Source organism: Saimiri boliviensis, chromosome 6 (genome assembly GCF_048565385.1).
Source record: "Saimiri boliviensis isolate mSaiBol1 chromosome 6, mSaiBol1.pri, whole genome shotgun sequence".
Taxonomy (NCBI): Eukaryota; Metazoa; Chordata; class Mammalia; order Primates; family Cebidae; genus Saimiri; species Saimiri boliviensis.
Window position 1 is genome coordinate 127,837,139 of NC_133454.1, and position 20,678 is coordinate 127,857,816.

The 20,678-nt window shown below is 43.3% G+C and overlaps 1 protein-coding gene across 18 annotated transcripts in view; it reads left to right on the forward strand.

The window, feature by feature from the left end:
• PPP6R3 (protein phosphatase 6 regulatory subunit 3) overlaps window positions 1–20,678 on the forward strand; it is a 154,272-nt gene that overhangs the window by 126,951 nt on the left and 6,643 nt on the right. For 14 of the 18 annotated variants that reach the window (XM_074401784.1, XM_074401791.1, XM_074401789.1 and 11 more), the window contains 7 exons: window positions 1,560–1,657; window positions 4,078–4,132; window positions 4,962–5,092; window positions 8,825–8,946; window positions 12,761–12,914; window positions 14,296–14,402; window positions 15,711–15,861. In XM_074401784.1, coding sequence (XP_074257885.1) covers window positions 1,560–1,657; window positions 4,078–4,132; window positions 4,962–5,092; window positions 8,825–8,946; window positions 12,761–12,914; window positions 14,296–14,402; window positions 15,711–15,861 — 818 coding nt within the window. The remainder of the gene's footprint in view (window positions 1–1,559; window positions 1,658–4,077; window positions 4,133–4,961; window positions 5,093–8,824; window positions 8,947–12,760; window positions 12,915–14,295; window positions 14,403–15,710; window positions 15,862–20,678) is intronic. The other 4 variants (XM_074401793.1, XM_039470579.2, XM_074401796.1 and 1 more) reach the window with 1 other exon arrangement.

Consider the following 20,678-nt stretch of genomic DNA (forward strand, 5'->3'; position numbering starts at 1 on the left):
TTCATTCATAGGTCCAGAACTCAGCCCAGCAGCCCAGGACTTGTCCCTACCGTTTGCTTTCAGCCAGAGCCCCATGCTCAGCCTTGGCTCCCACTCCATGCCTTACTAAGTGGCCATTCCACAGCCAGCCGCTTACTGCCCCCACCCCCTTGTGCTCATCTAGTATCACCTCTGGGGGCAAGAAAGGGGATAGCATGGAGGTGGGAGTGTGCAGAGGGGCAGTGCGTGTGCCGTTGTCTTGGGTGAGAGACAAGGGAGGTTTTGGGTTCTCTCTGTCTAGTCAAACTAGACACATAGAGCTTTTTTTTTTTTCAGACCAAAGCAGTAGAGATACCTTCCAAAGCCTAATACAAGGTTTATTTTTTAATTATCTGCAATAATTATCCATGCCATAATTCCCTGCCACCAGAATGAGTAATCAGGAATTACTGGTAGAGACATTTCTGCAGTGTATGTCTGCAAGGTGGAATCGGTAGGCTCTGCCCGTATGTGGGACCAAGGAGAAGGTGGTTTAACTCAGTGATAGCTGCCTCCTTCCCAGCAAGTGCCAGCAGGAGTCATGCCTTCAGTTTTGCTGCCCCTCCGCCTTATGGGCTAACCCGTAGAAAACAGCAGTCTCATCTGTGTACAGCTCTGGTCACCATACTTAATTGCTTGGGTTAGAATGAGGAAGTGGCATTAGTTTATCTTCATATATTCTTTACTCCTTCTCATTAATACATAAGAACATACTTGCTGATTTTACTTGCTTCCTTGGGCCTGCTTGTTTTAAATTAGAACATTAACATTTTCCTGGGATTCATTGTAACACCCCCCCCCCCCCCCGATTTTTTTAACTAAAAACCCAAGCAAGTCGTTACTCTCTAGTTTTGGCATAAGGAAACAGAACTGGCTCCTCTGTGGGTCTTGTAGTGTTAGAGACTTTTCAGAGTGATTTTGGATAAATATTAAATGATTGTCCTCTTCTTAAGGTAGGTAGGGTGGAAATTATTTTCATTTTATATTCTTTCCAGACTCTGAGACTTAAGTTTTTTTTAAAGAAACGAAATGTCCCTGAACATTTTATTTGTAGGATTATGCTTGTGTTCATCAGTCATTTTTACTCTGGTGTGATTTCACTGTAGTAGATTGGGGGTGGAGGAGGGGTCAAGGAGGGAGGAGGTGGTCACCAATTGTTGGATCTTACGATAAAGTTGGTTGTGTCCAGAGGTGACTGATACACCTTATAATTTCAGACTGTTCCATGTCATGTGATCACTTCAAACTAGGCCCAATCCAAACCTCTCTCTAAAGATAATTCACAGCAGAGGACAGAGTGGTCACATAATGTTTATTACAGTGACATGTGCATTAGAATGATTTGTAGACCAAATTTCAAACGTTTACTTTCTTGGCAAATTGTGTCTGAAATTATTTGATTTTTCTTTTAGAAAAACACACCAATTTTTAAAGCCCTATGGCTATGTAAATAAGATGATTTCTGGAACACAAATGGGCATATAGTATGTAGAATGTCATTAGAATCATTATATCACTGTCACTGGTCCTGGGGTTGCCAGGCCTTTTCTGATTATCAGATGCAACAAATGACGTCCAATTTTATTGACCAGTTCGGCTTCAACGATGAGAAGTTTGCAGATCAAGATGACATTGGCAAGTGAGTATGTTTGCCTGTTTCCACTCTTGCTCTTTCACCCTCTTGCTCTTGGTAGATGTGTGTGTCATTCTGTGGGATTCTTAATCTTGAGCATTCATGAGTGGGAGGAATCTGCTCTCTCCTTGGTGGTCCTCTAGTTCTAGCAGATTGGCCCTGAGACTGGATAGTTAGAGCTTAAAATAACACTCCAGTGGCTGGGTGTGGTGGCTCACACATGTAATCTCAGCACTTTGGGAGGCTTAGGCAGGCAGATCACTTGAGATCAGGACCAGCCTAGCCAACATGGTGAAAACCCCATCCCTACCAAAAATATAAAAAATTAGCCGGTTGTGGTGGTGGGCACCTGTAATCCCAGCTACTTGGGAGGCTGAGCTCAGCAGGAAAATTGTTTGAACCCACGAGGCGGAGGTTGTAATGCGCCAAGATACTGTGTCACTGCACTCTACCCATGGCAACAGAACAAGACACGGTCTTTTAAAAAGTAATAATAATATAATAACTCCCAAGGGAAGAAGCATTCACCTTTAGGGTTTGACCTGTTTCATAGAAGCCTATATTTATTAAATTGTGCTTTTAAGAATTCAAGTCACTGTTCTTAAGTCTAGCTATTAATATTAAATAGTATTATCTAACGTCATTAATCCTGGCCAGGCATCATTAATTCCAGCCAGACGCAGTGGCTCATACCTGTAATCCCAGCATTTTAGGAGGCCGAGGTGGGTAGATCACTTGAGGTCGGGAGTTTGAGACTGGCCTGGCCAATGTGGCAAAACCCCATCTCTATTAAAATTACAAAAATAATAGCCAGGCTTGATGGTGTGTGCTTGTGGTCGGAGCTTCTGAGGAGGCTGAGGTGGGAGAATCACTTGAACTTGGGAGGCGGAGGTTGCAGTGAGCCAGGATCGTGCCACTGTACTCCACCATGGGCAGCATAGGTGTCTCAATAATAATAATAATAATGATAACAGTAATAATAACAGTAACAACAACAACAATAATAATAAAGTTATGAATCCCTGTGCTGTTAGTTAACTGGGGCATCACGTTCCAGCAGGTGACCAAATTGGCAGGAAGAGCTCTGCCCTACGTGTATTCTAGTCTTTAAGCAGCTCATCATAAGGTAGATTTGGGTTTTTTGCAAGAGCCAGACACCAAGCACTCATTCTGCCATCAGGGTAAGAAGCACAGAAATGAGAACTGATACTGTACAGAATTAATGAATAGAAAATGTGTAGGTGCTTAACAGAAATGAAAATAAATGGTCTAGCATCTGACTTTGGGATAGAAGAGATTTATAAACAAGATATTTTGAGATAGTTATTACTGCTCATTGACAACAGATTTTAAGAAAAAAAAAATGAAGGCAGCTGGTATTTGAATATTGAATGATTACTCTCACAGGAGATGTGATTATGCCATAGACACCCGTATCTGCTGTGGTCTTTGGAAGCAGTAAATCCTCAATAATTTGTTGAACCACAGCCAGTGGAGGCTGTTGTTTATCACAAATTGCAGTTTGCAGTATGTGAGAAGTTAAAATATTTTTATAGCACGTTTTTGAGTGTGCCATCAACATGCCGTATGGGCACAATGGAATGGAGATGCCTCTGTAAACAGCAGGAGTTGAAGGCTGTCATCTGCCTTGAGAATTGGCTCATTTTAACCCAGAAAGAGTAAGAACACAGCATGTTCTGTCCATACCCCAGGAGCATTCTACCTAGGCTAGGATCAACCACCTCACACCAGACCCTGCAGGTCCCTGTTTGATGTCTCGACAGTTACATGCCTGGACTCTTACTTTGCCTTACTAGTTAGGAATCCATAATTTCTTTACAGTCTGTTTTGGATGCTTGTACTAATGAGTAGAACAAATCTTTTAAGACTCATATGATAGCCCCTCCTCCTCAAAATTATGTTTAATAGACAATGAATTATTTTACTCCCTGCTTGCTTTTCTAGATGATAACTTGTTATAGTGTAAGATTTCGTGGGTGTCTGTGTATTTTGTGTATCACTTTGACTATCCCTCGAGAAAGCTCAGTGTTGGATAGCTTTTGTATACTTCATATTTTGACTTGGTTCTTTGCAAATAACCTTTTTCTTGGTTATGTTAGTATGGCCCATGGAACCACAGTTGTTACCATGGATGTTAAAAACCGTTTATAGGAAGGATTTGAGGGTGTCCCAAAGGCTTTATGTCTCAAAAGGCTTCCATCCCAGCCCTCCTGTCCTACATAAATGTCTTAATACCAAAGGAGGTGGCAGCATTTAATATAAGAAGGTTGTTTCCATTTGTTTTTTATTTATAGAGATTTTGATGATAGTATAAATATTTTAAATTTGGAAATTTACATAAATACGGTTTCTATGAGCCGATAGGTAATTAATGCTTCCTACACTTCTATTTTTTTTTTTAACAGTGTTTCTTTTGATCGAGTATCAGACATCAACTTTACTCTCAATACAAATGAAAGTGTAAGTATAAACTCTCTGTTGTGAGCGGTGTGGCACATGAGAGGTTGAAAAATGGGTGAGTCCATGTGTGGATGCCACATGCTGGGACCCCTGTGCTCTAGAGCCCAAATCCTCAACTGGTGTTTCGTACTTCACTCGCTCCCGTGACCTGCCTGGCACCCGTGGGCGTGTGATTTTGCAGCCCTCGTTTATGACATGATGAGGCTAATAAAACCAGTGTCACTTACGATTGCAGTGTAGACACTTGACTTCAAAGAAAAGGCTGCAGTTTGACACCACCCACTGCCTTTGACTCCCTTGTATTGCCAGGAGAGAAATGTGGACTGGATCAGGGCAAGCCTCTCATTACTGTGGAAACACCAGAACAGTTACGTCATCTGAGTGGGCACAGTTTTGATTTTATGTTGACTAGCATGAGAGACCACTGGCTTCTTTGCTGATGGGGTAAGGTAGGAACTGCTGATTTGAGCCATTGAACGTCGTCGCTGCTCAGCTGGACTCGTGAAAGCAGACGAGTTGCTTTTCCTGCTAGGACCTGGGACTGCATCCCCAGGACAGGGGAGGCTCCTGGGTTTACGGTGAAGCTTTGATGAGATGAGAAAGGTTATGGTCTGTGCTGCTTTTTGCTAGTTTTGAACTGAGTCTTTTTTTAGGGGAATTCTTGTAATGGACACAGAAACGACGTTAGGTGTTTATGTTTTATTTTGGTGTATGTGATAGGAGCCATTTTGTAAAGCAGTGAAAAAATGCAATTTACATTGGTAATATTTGGGAGAAGATAACTTGATTTTAAATTTGTCTTGTTTTTTTTTCTCTCATTTTTATTTAGGGAAATATTGCCTTGTTTGAAGCATGTTGTAAGGAAAGAATACAGCAGTTTGATGATGGTGGCTCTGATGAGGAAGATATATGGGAGGAAAAGCACATTGCATTCACGCCAGAATCCCAGAGGCGATCCAGGTGAAGGATAGTTGGTTATAGTTTTAATTATAGCCAACCTATAAAGAAAATGATTATCATGAGACATACATTGTATCCCTTTACTTCTGATCATGACAGAAGCACTAGTTTCTGGGTTAAAGCTTCTGTCATGGTCAGAAATGCCCTCGGTGTGGGAGTTGGTGCTTCCAGTGTGACAGTGATCTGCTTGCAAATGCTGCAGGTGTTTAGACACAGTTCATGACATGCTGTGACCCAGTGTCTTCCACAGGGGAAACATTGCAGACAAGCACAGACATGTAGTGCCTTTTCCTCAATAAATGTGCCCTTGCCAGCAATTACAGCAGCAGATGAGTTATATGTTGTTTCTTGTAAAAGATGGAAGATTTCCCAAAGGAAGGGGAAATTGTTTCTAAAAGTCAAATCTGTTAGAAGAAGGTAGGGCCATGTCAGTTGATACATCTGGGTCAATCCAGTCCTTGTGATTACCCTTATTAAAGGAACCTAAACAAATGATGCTTCTGTACGCAGACAGATACTCTTATATGAGCATTCATGATCAGAATCCTTGTAGTTAAGAGAGGAATATTTGAACAGCAGCTCAACTTTCATTTTTATTTGATTTATTGTTATTCATTTTATTCATTTACTTACAATAAGTAATGTTTTCACATGGCATAAAATTAAAAGGGAATCAGAGAGTATGCAATGAAAAGTAAACTCTCTCATCCCTTCTCCCAGCCGTCCAGTCCTCTTGCCAGGGAGTCCCGCCGCAGCACCTCTTGCTGCCAGTTGTGTCACCTCCTGTAGGAATGATCGTTGCCCCAGGTTATAGCAGACTCAGCAGTGGCTTGAGCGAGTAAAGCTGCGTTTGTCTCAACAGTCTAGAGCTGATAAGGGCGTTGAATGAGGCTCTTAGACCTGGCATCTTTCATTTATTCCTGCTCTCATCTTGTGCCTGTTGATTTCTCTCTTATGATCACAAGATACCTGCTGTAGCTTCAGAGCCGGACAGCAAAAGAAAAATACCTTCATGGCATTTTTGTTTGCCATCATTTACTGAGATTTTGGTTCTTACGTTGAAGGGATTCACTAAGTAGCCCTTACCCACAGTTTGACTAATATGTGTGAGGGCAGTAATACAGTATATCCTCACAGAGCACCATGTGTGGAAGGTACAGAGAATTCAGTGTGTCAGGGAAGACTGTGTCCTGGGGGAGACGGCACCCGATACCCAGAGGGAACACTGATGACAGGAGGCAGCTTTTTATTATTTAACCACTCTGTGGAGGAATACTTGGCATTTAGTAAACTGCCTTTATTTAAATTGTACAATGTGGAAATTTCAACCTGTGCATACGTCCATGAAACCATCATCCAAATCAACATCATAAACGTACCCATCACCCCAAAAGTCTTCTCATGCTCTTTTGTCATACCTTCCTCCTTCCTGTGCCCCCAGCCATCTGGTTTCTTTCTCCATTAGTTTGCATTTTCTGAAGTTTTATATAAATGAAATCAATACATTGTACTTTTTTTTGGTCTCTACCTTCTTTCACTCAGCATAATTAATATGAGAGCCATCCATGTTGTCTAATGTATTAATAGTCCATTTCTATTTTTTTGGCGGGGGGAGGTGCTAGGTAGTATTCCATTAAGAGGGTATACTACAATTTTCCTATTGATGGATATACTAGTATTTTCCTATTGATGGGTATTTTGGTTGTTTCTGGTTTGAGGCTATAATGTCACTTGAAGATAGACTATGATATTAAAGGTGTATACTGTAAACCCTAATGAAGTCCCTAAAATAACAAAACGAAGAGTTACTATTAGTCAACAAAGGAAATAATACCAAATCATAAAAGCCAAAAGAAAACAGGAAAAGAACAAAGGGCAGCCTGGACAAACTACTGAGCATCAGGATGATAGAGTTAGTCCTAAATAGCCATGTGGAACAAACAGTGCAGACACCTCATGTAAAAGACAGATTGGCTGGGGACAGTGTCTCACACCTATAATCCCAGCACATTGGGCGTCCGAGGCAGGTGGATTGCCTGCACCCAGGAGTTTGAGACCAGCCTAGGCAACATGGCAAAACCCCATCTCTACAAAAAATACAAAACTTAGCTGGGCATGGTGGCGTGTGCCTGCTGTGAGGTGAAGCAGGAGGATTGCTGGGAAGTCAAGGCTGTAGTGAGCCATGATCAAGCCATTACGCTCCTGTCTGGATGAGAGAACAAGACCCTGCCGTTAAAAAAAAGAAAAGATGGTCACGTTGGATAAAAAATTAGTCCTTAATTACGTGCTGCCTATGGGAAACAATTTAAATACAAAGAAACAAGTACTGCATAAAAACACAAAAAGGAAAAAGATAAGTCAACACTAAGAAAAAAAATCCAGGTGGTCTGTATTAATCTCCAAGTAGATTTCAAAGGAAAGGGATAAAGGAAGTGATATGATGATAAAGGGGTCAATTCATTAAGAGGACATAGCAGTTATACTTGTCTGCACAACCTAACAGAGCTGCACGATACGCAGAGGAAAACTGGTAGAACTGCAAAGAGAAGTAGACCAGTCCACAATTACAGCCAGATGTTTTAACACCCCTCTCTCAGTAATGGATGAAACGATAGGTAGAAATCAGTCAGGTTATGGAACACTTGAACAACACCAGCAACTAACCCGTTCTACTTGTACAATTATAGAGAACTCTACCCAACAGTTACAGAATATAGTATATTCAAGTGTGAAATATTTACCAAGATAGACCAGAAAGCACGTCTCAGATTTCAAAGGGTTCAAGTCATTTTCTGACCACAATGGAATGAAATTAGTAGTCAGTAACAAAGACTTTTGGTAAATCCTCCAGTTTTCTTTATTTTTTTATGTTTATTTTTGAGACAGAGTCTTGCTCTGGAGTGCAGTGGTGCAATCTTGGCTCACTGCAACCTCCACCTACTAGGTTCAAGTTACTCTCCTCCCTCAGCATTTTGAGTAGCTGAGATTACAGGCGCCGGCTACTAGACCTGGCTAATTTTTGTATGTTTAGTAGAGACAGGGTTTGCCATGTTGGCCAGGCTGGTCTCAAACTCCTGACTTTCGGTGCCTCCGGTGATCTGCTTGTCTCGGCCTCCCAGAGTGCTGAGATTACAGGCGTGAGCCACTGCATCCGGCCATAAAAGAATAATTTTAGTAACCTGAATGTCATCAGAATTATAAATTTTCACTCTTCAAATGACACTTTTATAAGAATGAAATGACAAACCATGCACTGGGAGAAAACATTTGCAAATGACGTATTAGGTAAAAGACTGGTGTGTAGAGTTAAGAAATCTCTTTACTCAGTTAAGAAAAAGAATCCAGTTTTTTTAAAAAGCACAAAAGTATGAAAAGACACTTAAGAAGATATTGGATGGCAAATAAACATTTTAAAAGATTCTCAACCTTCTTGGTCATTAGGAAAGTACAAATGAACACACAGTGAAATGAACACGTATACCCCTGCCAGAAGGCAGTTCTTAGATTGTGGCCTCCACTTTAAGCAGAGCCCACATGCTCCTGGGGTGGAGGGTTAGTGTGAGCACACACACAAAGCTGTCTTCCTGGGCCTCCTGACCACGTGGCGCTCGGACACGTGATCCTGCTGAAACACCACAGGATCTTTCATTGCTGGGTGACTGTTAGAATTTTCTGGATTTAGCTGGTGGCTAATAAGCAGCATTAAATACTTTGGTCTTTTTCCCCTCTTAGCTCGGGGAGTACAGACAGTGAGGAAAGTACAGACTCTGAAGAAGAAGATGGAGCAAAGCAAGACTTGTTTGAATCCAGTAGTGCCAACACAGAAGACAAAATGGAGGTGGACCTGAGTGAACGTAAGTGGTTTCATTCTTCAGATCAGCCGCCCTGTGTTGGAATTAGGTATTGTGAACCATTGACAAAGGAGCAGTTGACAGCATCTGTGGTGATTTCTGAAGGAATGGTTGAGTTGAAGCCTGTTGTCAAGTGAGTTCCTCTTGGAGGTTTAAGTTTTAAAGATAGCCTCGGGAAAGGAGCACCGAATGCATTTGCTGATAAGGTACCTCCTCTTCCTGGTGGGAAATGAACGGCAGGTGTGTGGGCCTGGCTGGAGGACAGAGCCTGCTGCTAGGTCAGTCTCCCAGCTGTGGAGCCCATGTGCTGTTGCAGAAGGAAAAGACCCCACCTTGGTGGGAAGAGGAGGACATGGTTGTGTCATGTAGCATCGTGATTGGAATCAGCCAGAGGAAGCAGCCTTAGCTTAACCAGCGTTTCAGTACATTCTTTGTAGGTTGTTTCAGAAGCTCACATCCCTGAAACTTGTCCATCTGAGTGCTTACTTGTGCCCTGCCTTGTGCTAGGAAGGCTATAGAGTTTTAGCTGGTCTTTTAAAACTTTTAAAGGTTGGGAAGCAGACGTCCATTTGAAGGAGCCGTGTGGGCTGATAGCAAGGCTTGCCGCAAGCCTGGCCAATCTCCGATTGCCCCTCAAGGCCTTTTTTGTGTTACATCCCAGAGGCTGACGCTCACTCAGCTGAGGTGGACCTTGTGGTGACTTCAGAGCTAGATGGGACATGAGCAGTCATCCAGCAAACTGCCACAGGTTGCACATAAGGAAACTGGAGATGGTAGAAGAAAAGAGATCTCTGCTGCCTGTTTTCCAGCCCACCCTCCTCAGGAGGAGGGAGTGGACTTCTCCCTCCGTAATTCAGTTTAAATCAGCACGCCTTCTTTAAGTTTCTACTGTATGCCGGGTACTAGGCTTGTAACTGCACATCGGCCGCAGACTCACTGCTGGGGAAACAGACGGGCAGTACATGGGGCTGGGGACAGGATGCTAGTAGAGGGGAGCCCTCCACCAGGCATCTTTGTAGAGGCAGGCAGGTATGAGACTGAAGGACAAGTAGGGATTTGCCCATGTGAGAGAGAAAACAATTGTTTCGCGTGGCTCGGGGATGAGGTAGTGGGAGCTAAGGCCAGAGGCCGGATCAAGAGTTGTATTCTGAAGGTCGTAGGAAGCCTGTGAGGATTTGACCAAGAAGATGATTATTGGGTCTGTTTCAAGACATCACTCATGATAGCAGTGTCAAAAATGGGATGAGAAGCACATGGCAGAGACAGGAGAACCATGAAGTCATTTAACTGTTAAACAGAGTATCATGAGAAATAACGAAAACTGTGAGATGGGCTCCAGGCAGCAGGGAGTCGTGAGGGGAGGCGGGGCAGATTCCCTGATCTCTTGGCTCTGGAATCTGTAGATTTTTTTTCCTTTTTAAACATACACTTTGATGCTGGGTGCAGTGGCTCACGCCTGTAATCCCAGCACTTTAGAGAGGCCAAGACAGGTCGATCACTTGAAGCCAGGTGTTCCAGACCAGTCTGGCCGATATGGTGAAACCTTGTCTCTACTAAAAATTAAAAAAAAAAAAAAATTAGCTGGGCATGGTAGCACACACCTGTAGTCCCAGCTACTCGGGAGGCTGAGGCAGGAGAATCGCTTGAACCCGGGAGGCGGAGGTTGCAGTGAGTCAAGATCATGCCACTGCACTCCAGCCGGGGCAACAGAGCAAGACTCCATCTGGGGGGAAAAAAGTCCAGTTGAGTAGTATATTCACACTGTTGTGCAACAGACCTCTAAAACTTTTTCATCCCCCCTTGAAACTGTACCCATTAAACAGTTCCCCATCTCCACTTCCCCAGTCCTAGCAGCCTCCGTTCTACTCTCTTTCTTTGGGGTTGAGTAGTCCAGGGATCTCATATGAATGGAATCGTACAGTATTTGTCTTTGTGACTGACTTGTTTCACTTAGCATAATGTCTTCAGAGTTCATCCCTGCTGTGGTATATACAGGATTTCCTTCTGTTTTAAGGCTGAATGACATTCTGGAATCTGATTCTTTTAGGGGGCTGGGTATGGTTAAGTGACACAGAGGGAGACATACACTGGCTGGACTGTGTGCCACCGCTGGGACTGTGAACCTGAGTGTGGGGATAAGGAGCTGGGGACACGAGCGCCCTGAATCATGTGTGTTTACCCAGCTCCCAGAGTTCAGTGTAGCAGGGAACAGGCCTCCTGCTTCTCTGTTTCTCGGAAAAAGCTGCTTTTACATCATCAGATCTCTGGAGGCACAAGTGGGTAGAGTTGGGGATGATTCTCTGTCAGGGCTGCAGGGCTACCTCAGAGAGCCTTTGCCACTTCACCAGTCTCTGTGGCTTCTTTCGGAGGTCCCCTCCCCTCCCCCTCTTTTTGAGACAGATTCTAGCTCTGTCGCCAGGCTGGAGTGCAGTGGCATGATCTCGGCTTGCTGCAACCTCTGCCTCCTGGGTTCAAGCAATTCCCCTGTCTCAGCCTCCCAAGTAGCTGGGACTAAAAGCATGTGCCACCATGCCTGGCTAATTTTTTGTATTTTAGTAGGGACAGGGTTTTGCCATGTTGGCCAGGATGGTCTCAATCTCCTGACCTCGTGGTCTGTTCTCGGCCTCCCAAAGTGCTGGAATTACAGGTGTGAACCACCGCACCCAGCCCAGGTGAGATTTTCAAACATTCAAGCATTTACTCCTTCTCGGTGTCAGTGGAGCCCTGCCACACTCACACAGGTAGGTGGGCAGGAAGCATGGAGTGTACCCTAATTAAGTGCCTGCTCTGTGCAGGCCCTCCTTTGATGTTTGCTAAGTGGATAGTTGTTACGAAATCAAACAGATGAAGTCAAATACCTTGCTCAAAGTCACAGTCAAGTCTGTCTTTAAAATCAGAACATTTCTATTCTACACAGGTACTTCTTAGTCACTTGTGTCTGGGATAAGCCCTTAAATAGCTTATACCAGGTTGCCTAGCATTCCTTCTTGCAACCCAGAGATTCCTAATGACGATAATATCCCTGATGGAATGCAGTGGTTCCCACATCCAGCTTGTCCCCAGCAAGAAATTGAGGATTCAACACTCTGTGAAGGAAAAGCATGATGTGCAGTTAGAGCAGAATCAGAGAGACCTGACTTCATCAGAAGGGACACATGTCTGAGGAGGTGACATTTAAAGAGAGACCTGCAGATTAGATCCAAACTTGGCCGGCAGGCAGCATGGTAAGAAGAGCCCCACAGATTGCAGGTGTGCCCAAGGAAGTCCTGCCGTTCCAGCCCCTGAGGCCAGACCTGAGTCTGCAGGACTTGGGAGGCCCAACCGCAGTGTACTGCACGGAGCCTGTGGAATGTGCCAAGTGAGCCAGCCCTGGGAGCACTAGGTTGTCCCTAGTTTATTGGAGTTGAATAACCAATGTATTCTTTTTTTAGAAAAATAATGTTTTTACTTTCAAATAATTTAGATTTATAGAAATGTAGCTAAGATAGTAAGTTCCCATATATCCTTCACTTAGCTTCCCACAGTATGAATATAGGTACGTTTGTCAAAACTAAGAAATTAACATTAACCCCTCTTTGTGTATGTAGCTTTGAATCTCTGAGTAGTATTTCTTTTGGATCGGTTGTTGGAAATGGGTGGTTTGACAATACCGGGGCATTTAGTTAGAGTGCCCTCCAGGTGACTGTGCTCTGTCTGCGCCTGCCCTCCTCCTCCAGCTCCAGTCTCTTTTGTCATTGCTGCTGGTTTTTTGAAAAATACTTACGGTGCATGAAACGACTGAAGTGTTTTTCAAATAAAATTTCTCCCCTCTTTTTAGCACCCAACTGGTCAGCTAACTTTGATGTCCCAATGGAGACAACTCATGGTGCTCCACTGGACTCCGTGGGCTCTGACGTCTGGAGCACAGAGGAGCCGATGCCAACTAAAGAGACAGGCTGGGCTTCTTTTTCAGAGTTCACGTCTTCCCTGAGGTGAGCGAACGTGTGCCGTCTCTACACCCTTCCACAGGGAACCTGGGGCTGGTCAGGTGTTTGCTGGTAATGTGTGTTCTTCACCTTAACTTACTTGCAAGTTGAATATACAGTCCTGAGGAAGATTAACCACCAGCAAGGGGGGGATATTGACACAGCTATGTATTGTCAGAAAAACACCATCTTCCTTTCCTTTCCTCCTGGATTAATTGGAAGTGGGAGTTGTTCTTGAACAAAGTAGCCTGGGAGGATGTGGTCCCAGGGAGTTAGCAGGATGCAGCAGAAGAGGGCAGCTCCATGGGCTTTTCTGGCTTCACAGAGCTGTCAGGACAGAATTGAGGAGAACATGAGTGAGGTGAAGCCAGGAAATCCTTGGGCACAGCACCTTTGTGTGGGGTGTGGCAGGAAACTGCAATATGTACCTTGAACTCAGTAGGTAATATGAACGTAGATTTCACTTGCAGCTAGTCCAGTGCTGTCAGCTAAGGGCTCACAATCATTGGTAATTCGGAAGATAGGAAGACAAACCGTTTTGGGCTCACAGTTACTGTCTTAGACACACCAAAGGATAGGTTGAAACCAGTGTTGCAAAGTAACTGTAATAATGGCATTAAGTTACTACTACTCAGAGGTGCAAGTGAGATTTGTGAAAAATGTGTCCAAAACATTGATTTATTTCATCTACCCCACTTTTCAGTACAGGACATACATTTCCACCTCCTCCTCTTTTTGTTCTGTTTATAACTCGAGAATAAGAGCCTTTGGTTACTTGAGGGTGTGATTGAAGCAGCCTCCTTCTCTTTACCTTCTGTGAGCACATGTCTGGGTTTGTTGAGGGGTGTTGCAACATGGGAGTGGGGAATAAAAGAAGTATAATTATCTCCCTTGCCCCTACCCCTTGCTGCTCAGGCATTTGGTGTTTTTTTTACTATGTTTCCACAATTCCAACAACAAATATCATTAAGGAAGCCAGTCTCTCTCAGGCAGTGTGGCTCAAGATAAATCAAGGTTTTTGTAAAACCAGTCAGCCTGGTAGGTACAGTTGCTATTGTACAATGTGTATCTTTGCTGTCCAAGCTCTGAGAGCCTCCTGGTGAATGATGGTGGGATGAGAGCTTGGGACATTATGAGCCTGTCTGGGATGCTCTACGAAGTCCGTCTTACTCCCCTGCTGATCAACAGAGTATTTGCCTGCCCACACTCATCTGCTCCTTTGAGCAGCTACTGGCACTTAGATCCTTGTGTCATTGGAGTCTGTAACCCGGTGACTCTTACACCAATGCTGTCTCCCAGCAGAAACTTGTAAAGGCTTATTGTGAATCATGGGGTAACTGAGGGCCATTCCCTGCTGCTAACATCTGAATTTTCTCTTTTTTGAAAGCACAAAAGATTCTTTAAGGAGTAATTCGCCAGTGGAAATGGAAACCAGCACTGAACCCATGGACCCTCTGACTCCCAGTGCAGCTGCCCTGGCAGTGCAGCCAGAAGGTGCGTGCAGAGAGGCTGGGCACATGGCAGGGCCATGTGGCTCCTTTGTCAAACTAGTCTTGACTCTCAGGCTCAGGGGCTAGCAGAGCCAGGATAGTGAGATTGTGTCTGATGTCCACAGGGCAGTGCCTGCGCTTCTAGAACTACAGCATGCTGACTCTGGAAGGAGCAAAGGCTGTAAGTCACCAGGCATGCAGCGTGCAGCTAAGAGACTGAGGCCTAGAAGGAAGAATGCCTGAGCTCATAGCACCCAGGGTGGATAAAACTGGAGTTAGACATGTGCAACCAAGCCTGCGTGTAGTTGTCCTTTGGAGTTTGCTTTGCTCAAGCATGAGGGTGTATCTGGGTTTGTTGAGAGCTTTGGGGCTGTTTATTTTCACTTCACCATTATGAAAGCATTGAATAGTCCTGGGATTGAATAGTCCTGGGAATCTCTGAAGTTCCAGCGGGTTTTCCTGTTACTCCACCTAGTCCCATGTGTTTCCTGCACTGGCCCTGAACGGTTTTCACCTTCATGGGCAGAGCTTTGGGAGGAGGGGGATGCGAGCAAAGGGGGTGTGATGGGAACTGCAAGGATGTGGAGGACACAAATCATGAGATGGGAGCAGGAGTGAGTTCTTACAAAAAGAAATGAGGTGCAGGTAGAGGGTCTAAGAACCCTCCTTCCCAGAGGCAAGGGGAAGGAATAAAACCAATAACTAATGCCAGTTTCGATTCCTGCATTTTACTCCTCAGTGGTTCTGTGAGTGGGTGCACTGATCCCCATTTTCTGGATAAGGAGACTCAGGCTATAGATGAGGTTCCTCGTCCTCAAGTAGTCACAGCTAGGAAGTGGTGATGTTGATGTTTGAATCCAGGAAGCCTCACCTCAGCCAGGGGCTTCCTACTAAATAGCAAAGAAATGATCCATCAGCAACACCACAGAGAGTCATTTTAAAAACAAAGAAAAGCAAATAGAGCCCAGCTGAGGAAAACGAGTGAGGGTGGAATGTGTAGCTGCCTGCTCTGCCCCAGACTGGAACAGTTAGGAGCACACGTGTCTGCTCGGAGAAGCTGGATGCTAAGCTGGGAGGGATATAAGGGACTCACTAGTCTCTAGTAAAGAAAACCCATGAAACCCCTCTTCACTCGGCATCTTGAAGAAGCCTGTACCTATCAAGAATGTGGCCCAGGCAATGGCAGGCAAACGCCATCTCACTGTTTTCTACAAGCAGTAGATGTCACGTTGGGTAGATGGGTTTGTACAGTAGGGGGTGCCAGTTCCTTTTCTGGCTTGCTGTGTGTGATTGTCAGCTGTTTCCTTTTCAGCGCCAGGCAGTGTGGCCATGGAAGCCAGCTCCGATGGAGAGGATGATACAGAAAGTACAGACAAGGTAACTGAGACAGTGATGAATGGCGGCATGAAGGAAACTCTCAGCCTCACTGTAGATGCCAAGACAGAGACTGCGGTCTTCAAAAGGTAACCAGGGGTGAGATCCTGCTGGCAGCTTCCGGTTGTTGGGAGGATGGTAGGGGAGAAACCTCAAATATTAAAATTTTTGATTTGATCCAAATGAATGTTCAGACAATAGTTTGATGTCTTTCTAGTGTCTCCATTAAACACAGTAAATCTTAATGAAGAGATGGAGAGTTTAGACCCCTAGGTGCCTTTCCCCCGTGTATGTGTGTTCAGAAGACTGTATTTCAGTCTAGCAGTTTGACAGAACTATGAAAATTGATAAATCTTTAATCACAGTAGAAATTGGCTTGTGTAGCAGCTACAGAGCATGGCCCATGAGAACCAGTTTCAGTAACATACAGATGATTGTCTCTGGACGTAATGCAGTCATGAAAATTCAATAGCAAAATGATAGCTTTAAAAAAAAAAAGTGACATTTGGAAATTAACCTCACTTTTAAACTCAAAAAAGGAATTGTAATGTAAATTGTCATGGAAATTAAAAACCAAAAACTGAGAGAATAATGGGAAAAACGTTTATCAAAACTTTAGGACTGCAGCTAAGCCTGTGCTTAGAGCTTTAGTCCTCATTCCTACAGAGACCGTGTCGGCCGTTACAAGAAGGAATGCTTCCCAGCTTTCTGTGAGGCCGCTACAAAACAAGGAGTGAAAGAAGAAGACTGATTGTGGGCTGATTTCATACATGAGCATTTATTCCCAAAACTTTTTTTTTTTTTTTTGAGACAGAGTCTCACTTTGTCACCAGGCTGGAGTGCAGTGGCCTGATCTCGGCTCACTGCAACCTCTGCCTCCTGGGTTCAAGCAATTCTCCTGCCTCAGCCTCCTGAGTAGCTGTGACTACAGGTGTGCACCACCATGCCCAGCTAATTTTTGTATTTTTAGTAGAGACGGGGTTTCACCGTGTCGGCCAGGATGGTCTCGAACTCCTAACCTCGTGATTCACCTGTTTCAGCCTCCTGAAGTGCTGGGATTACAGGTGTGAGCCACCGCCGTCTCAAAACTTTTAAGTTAAAAGCTAACAAACCAAATGTAGCAAAGTATCTTTAAGTCATGATTAAGGAAATGTGCACCAGTGTGACACAATGTAAACACCAATGTGGTACATGGTAAAAATTACTGAAAATCATTGACAGACGAAAGGGAAAAGCATTTAAATAAAAAGTAAAGCTATTTATGGTTTTCTTTGCAGCCTAGGAATAGAAAGCATGTAGGTGAAACTAGTAAGTATCTCTAGAAACTAGAGTAGACTTTATTCTTCACAGTGAGGTATTAGAAGTATTTCCTTTAAAGACAAGAACCAGAAAGTGGGGTCAGCCATTGCTACTTGTCTTCAGCACTGTGCTGGTGGCCTTAGCAAATGCAGCATACCAAAAAAAAAAAAAAAACCACACACACACAAACACACACACTGTAGATAAGGATTAATAGAAAACTTTAGCAGGTTTACTGGAGACATACAGAAATCACTTGCATCCTATAAACCAATAAAAGATATTCCATTTACACCTGTTTGTTTTTAATAAAAATGTAAAACCTTATCTATAACTAGAAATGTGACCTTTATGGGAAAATAATTTAAAGCCTCATTGAATATATTGAAGTCCTAAATATAAAAACCAAGATTTGCCATGTTTGTTAATGTAAATCTTTAGCATTTCTGAACAAGTTAGTCTATGAAAGTAATGAAATTTCTCCTCAAAATCCCAATAGAGATTTTCATGGAAATTGAGAAACTGAGCATAATAGTCATAAAGAAGACCAGAGAGAGCCAGGAATAGCCAAAAATATTTTAAAGAAAAGAGTACGAGTTTTTATCGTATTAGTTATCAAGACTTAGTAAAGCTGTTCAAGTGTGGTGTCTTGCACCTGTAATCCCAGCACTTTGGGAGGATTGGGTGGGCAGATCAGTTGAGCCCAGGAGTTCGAGACCAGCCTAGGCAACATGGCAAAACCCTGTCTCTACAAAAAAATTAAAAAATTAGCTGATGGTGGTGCATGCCTGTTGTCCCAGTTACTTGAGGGGGCTGAGGTCGAGGCTGCAGTGAGCTGTGCTCCCCGCTGCTCTCCAGCACGGGGGACAAAATGAGACCCTGTATCAAAATTTAAAAAAAGTTCTAAGCTATAGAGACGCTGTGGCATTGCCAAAGCATTACACACAGAGATCCCCTGCTGCGTGAACTTGATATGTGTTAGAATGCCGTTACAATTCAGCGAGGAAAGAATGGACTAGTCAATAGTGATTATCCATTTAGTAGAAAAATAAAATTAGGTATTTTGTCTCAATGTAAAAATGAAAAGTATGAACTATACACCGTATAGAAGACTGCAAAAGAGAATATCTTTATGGTTTGGGATTAGGCACTTTTTAACCATAAAAAGCCAAACCATAAAGGAAAATACTGGTAAATTTGACTTTAATTTTTAATATCCAGAAGACATAAAATGAAAAGATATGCCACAACCAATAAAGAACCAGTAGCCAGGATACTAGAAAAAACCTAATGTCAATAAGAGATAGTCCAATTTTTTAAATGGGCAAACGATGCAAACAAGCAACTGTCTGTGGAGGAAAACAAGGAGTAAACCAAATCCAGAGTAAACGGAACCTGTCAGTTACGGCAGTAAGTAAATACTACTTCATGCTCATCCGTTTACTAATTCCCATCTTAAGTTGTTAGAGAAAATAGAAAAAGTACAAAACCTGCCCGGCTCATTGTATGAGGGCGGTAATTCTTAATTCCAAAACCAGATAAGGATAACTACAGAAAATGACCAGTTCTGTAACTTACAGGTTACTGAATGAAAAAATTCTGTGTAAGGTCATTGCTGACTGGATCCAACAATGTGTTAAAAGTAATTTATAATGATTAGTTAGGGCTTATCCTGGAAGGCAAGGGTGGCTCAAAGTCAGAGAAATCTCTCAGTGTATAATCTTCATATATGGTATTAGACTGAAAGTCATTTGATTTTTTTTTTTTTTTTAAATAAGGTTCCATAGCTATGTAGGATTAAAACTCTTGAGGAAACCAGTAACAGAAGTGGATTTCTTCTTCTCCTCCTCCTTTCTCCTTTCTTCTTTGAGATGAGTGCAGTGGTGTGCTCACTGCAGTCTCTGCCTCCTGGTCTCAAGCCATCGTCCCATCTCAGTCTCCCAAGTAGCTGGAACTGGGACTACAGGGACACACCACCACACCCAGCAAATTTCTGTAGGTTTTTTTTTTTTTCTAGTGAGGGGATTTCCCCATATTGCCCAAGCTGGTCTCGAGCTCTTGAGCCCAAGCGATCTACCTGCCTCTACCTCCCAAAGTCCCGGGATTACAGACAGGAGCCACTGCGCCCGGCCAGGAATTTCTTGAACTCGGTATAAGTTCAATACCAATACCAAAGAACAGTTAAACTTAATGAGGAAATAAAAGATACATGCACTTTAAGATGAAGACCAAATAAGCATGTCCATTTTCATTGCCAGTTCTAGGCAGTCCTGGAAAGAAAAGGAAACAGAGGTTTAGGTAAAGATCAGGAGGAAGTGATACAACCATTGTTCTTTGCAGGTAGTAAGGATTAGCTGCAACCAAGTCAGTAGCAAACTTGTCACTAGTAAGACTTCAGTAAAGCTGTTGAATAAGAAATCAGTTTTAAAAATCAGTAGTCAGTTTTCTCTGCTAGTAAGCAACCGCAACTTATAATAAAAAGCAAAGTATTCCAAAATACATCAAAATATAAATTATTCAGAGACTTAACCAAAGTGGAAGAAATCTGGACAAGTGGAGACCATGGCATAGCTTAGTGCTGCAAAGACATCTGCCATCATGAAATTCGTGTTTAACGCAGTCTCAATCCAAATTTCAGTTGGATTTTTAGAAGGAACTTAATACTCTACAATTTATATGGAAAAATAAAGGTTCCCAAATTGCTTAGAGATAATCAGAAGACTGAAAAAGAGACTTGCCCTTCCAGATACTGAGTCACGCAGCAAAGCCAGTGGTTGGAACAGTTTGGCTGTTAGTGTCCAAACCAGTACAGGTGTCAGTGTGATGGAATGGGGGGGTTAATAATGGGGAGGGGAGAGGAAGGGCTGGCTCACCAAAGGGAAAAGTTGGGCGAGATCCTCCCTGACCTACATCCCAGAACAACTCCAGCTGGGTTAAAAGACAGAAACACATGCACGGTGCTTCTGTGCGCCAGGACCTGTTCTCTACGCAATTCATGTGTGGTAACTCATGGATTGTTCTTAGAAGCCCTGTAAAATAGGTACTAGGATTATTATCCTTGCTTTCCAGGTAAGGAAACTGAGGCACTAGAGTAATGAGATGTGGCCAGAGGCTAGAGTCTCATGATGGTTAATAGAAGAAATAGAGAATGTCTTTTTAACATATGGGCAGAAAGGGACTCTGTCTGTCTGTCCGTCTGTGTGTTCTGTCTGTCTGGCATCTATCTCATCTATCTGGCATCTCTCTGTCAATCTTATCTATCATCTGTCAGTCTGAATCTAATCCAGGTTTTTTGTTGTTGTTGGTTTGTGTGTGTGTGTGTGTGTGTGTTGTTTGTTTATTTGTTTGCAGTGAGTGCAGTCTCAGGCCACTGCAACCTCTGCCTCCCAGGCCCAAGCAATTCTTGTACCTCAGCCACCCAGGTAGCTGGGATTACAGGTGTGTACCACCACACCCAGCTCACTTTTGTATAGGTTCTTCTTTTCTTTCTTTCTTTTTTTTTTTTTTTTTTTTAAGTTGAGCTCTCTCTGTCATCTAAGCTGGAATGCAGTGGTGCAATCATAGCTCACTGTAGCCTCCAACTCCTGAGCTCAAGCAGTCCTCCCAC